The sequence below is a fragment of the Buceros rhinoceros genome, unplaced genomic scaffold (assembly GCF_000710305.1).
Source record: "Buceros rhinoceros silvestris isolate BGI_N320 unplaced genomic scaffold, ASM71030v1 scaffold23635, whole genome shotgun sequence".
NCBI lineage: Eukaryota > Metazoa > Chordata > Aves > Bucerotiformes > Bucerotidae > Buceros > Buceros rhinoceros.
Genome location: NW_010411451.1, coordinates 3126 through 4905, shown reverse-complemented (window position 1 = coordinate 4905; position 1780 = coordinate 3126). Strand labels below are relative to the sequence as shown.

Here is a 1780-nt window from a genome sequence, read left to right as displayed (position 1 = left end):
GGATCCCCCAAGCAGCAGCCAAGCAGAGGCACACAAGCAGGGACGCAGACACGTGAGAGCTCAGCCCATGCTAGAGAATCACCCAACCCGCTGTTTTTTATCAGGGGATTCGTGTTGCTGTAGTTACCACTGCGCTTTGATCTTTCCCATAGCAGGGTAGGCTTCTCAAGCATGTTCAAGAGGGTGCCTTTAAGTCTCTATCACAGGCCTAAACACGGATGTTCTACTTACCAGACACACGAGGCTAAACAACAATTAGTATGATCTATGTGTTTTTCTACACCTCAGCTGCAAGTGACTTGAACGTGTGTACACTTCTTCTAGCCAATCACCCATAAATTCCCCTCTCCTGCCCCCTCTGACCCTTGGTGCTCCCTAGCACTTATGTGCCCATTGGTTGGCTGATGCCTCCCGCCTTCTTGGCCATGGCTAGGCTTGGCATCAACTAGGCTTGTGCCCTTGGGCAGCACCCTCGCCAGGACACATCTCTGGGGGCACCTGCAGGCATCTCAAAGCAGGGAGGGGATTCAGCAAGCCCTCAGCAGCTCCAACACAGCCTGCCCCCCTGGATGCCCCAAGGACAGGGGAGGTGCTGTTACACTTTGCAGTGTTCCCGGTATGTTGCAATGCACCCAGAGCAGCACCCAGTGCACTCGATGCATCACATGCATACAACAAAGAGCGTACCCACGGTGCTGTGCAGTACACCCCGTGCACAGAGCAGTGCGCCCATCGCATCACCCAGTGCACCCAGCACACCGCACGTGCCTCGCACCCCGCAGTGCCCCCAGCAGTGCAGTACAGCTGCCGTGTTGTGGGAGGCTGTTGTGTGTCTGTGGCAGGGAGCAAGGCTGGGGGTTGCAGGCATTTGGCAGAGGCAGAGTGGGAGCATGAAGCAAGGCCTGCGGGGTGGCAAGGTTTTGGGTGGCAGGGTTGTGGGGTGCAGGAGTGCATCACACTCCCACACAGCTGTTCTTGTAAGGACTGTGCTCGAGGGGGATGGCCAGGGCTCCAGGCATCACCGATGACGGGTGGTTGCTGCTCTCCCAGAGGGGCTCGTAGCTGTCCTTAGGGAGCAGCTCGCTCACATAGCAGATGTTCTCGCTGTAGTTCAGTTTGAAGCTCTCCACAACATCTTTGGGGACTCCAGCCCATTCCTCCAGGGAGCAGAGCGGGGTAAGAGGAGTCAACACCCAGCCCAGCCCCAACGCTGTGGGGTAGGGGGTGAGCTCAGGGCCGGACTGCCCACAGCTGCCTTACCTGGAAGTTGCCGTTGTGGGTGATGAAGAGCTCATCGAATTTCTTGCTGGGGTTGGGGATTCGGGGCATAAGGATGACCCACACCCTGTGTGGGAGAGATGTGTCGGAGGGGAAGAGCCCCCACGCCGCTGCCCAACACCAGCCCCACATGCTCACCTTTCCATGCGCACCATCAGGATGACAAGGACCAGCAAGAGCAAGCAGGAGGCAATGGGGATCAAGACCGTGTGGATCCAGAACCAGTGCACCTGGTCATCCACTGAGCCTGGAAAGAGCCAGGGTGACACAGACCCCCAACCACTGCTGCACCACCACGGCAGTGCGGTGGGCACACTGGTGACCCTTCTGGGTGGCTACTGAAGCTCAGTATCATCTGTTAGCAGGGCTCAGCTAGGAGCAGAGGACGAAGAAAGGACCCATTCCCAAGCTTTGCCATGCTGTCACCACAACTAGCTGGTGAACCTATCCTGGACTGCATGCTATGTCAGAGCAACCCTCCAGGGCTAAGAAACCCCAGTTA

The 1780-nt window shown here is 57.5% G+C and overlaps 1 protein-coding gene across 1 annotated transcript in view; it reads right to left on the bottom strand.

The window, feature by feature from the left end:
• Window positions 1–953: 953 nt before the first annotated feature.
• The window catches only part of LOC104493368 (cytokine receptor common subunit gamma-like), a gene marked incomplete at its 5' end in the record, with an annotated part of 2268 nt that continues 1441 nt past the window's right edge, over window positions 954–1780 (bottom strand). The window contains 3 exons of the mRNA XM_010136032.1: window positions 954–1157; window positions 1261–1345; window positions 1417–1525. Of these exons, the coding sequence (XP_010134334.1) occupies window positions 954–1157; window positions 1261–1345; window positions 1417–1525 (398 nt within the window). The remainder of the gene's footprint in view (window positions 1158–1260; window positions 1346–1416; window positions 1526–1780) is intronic.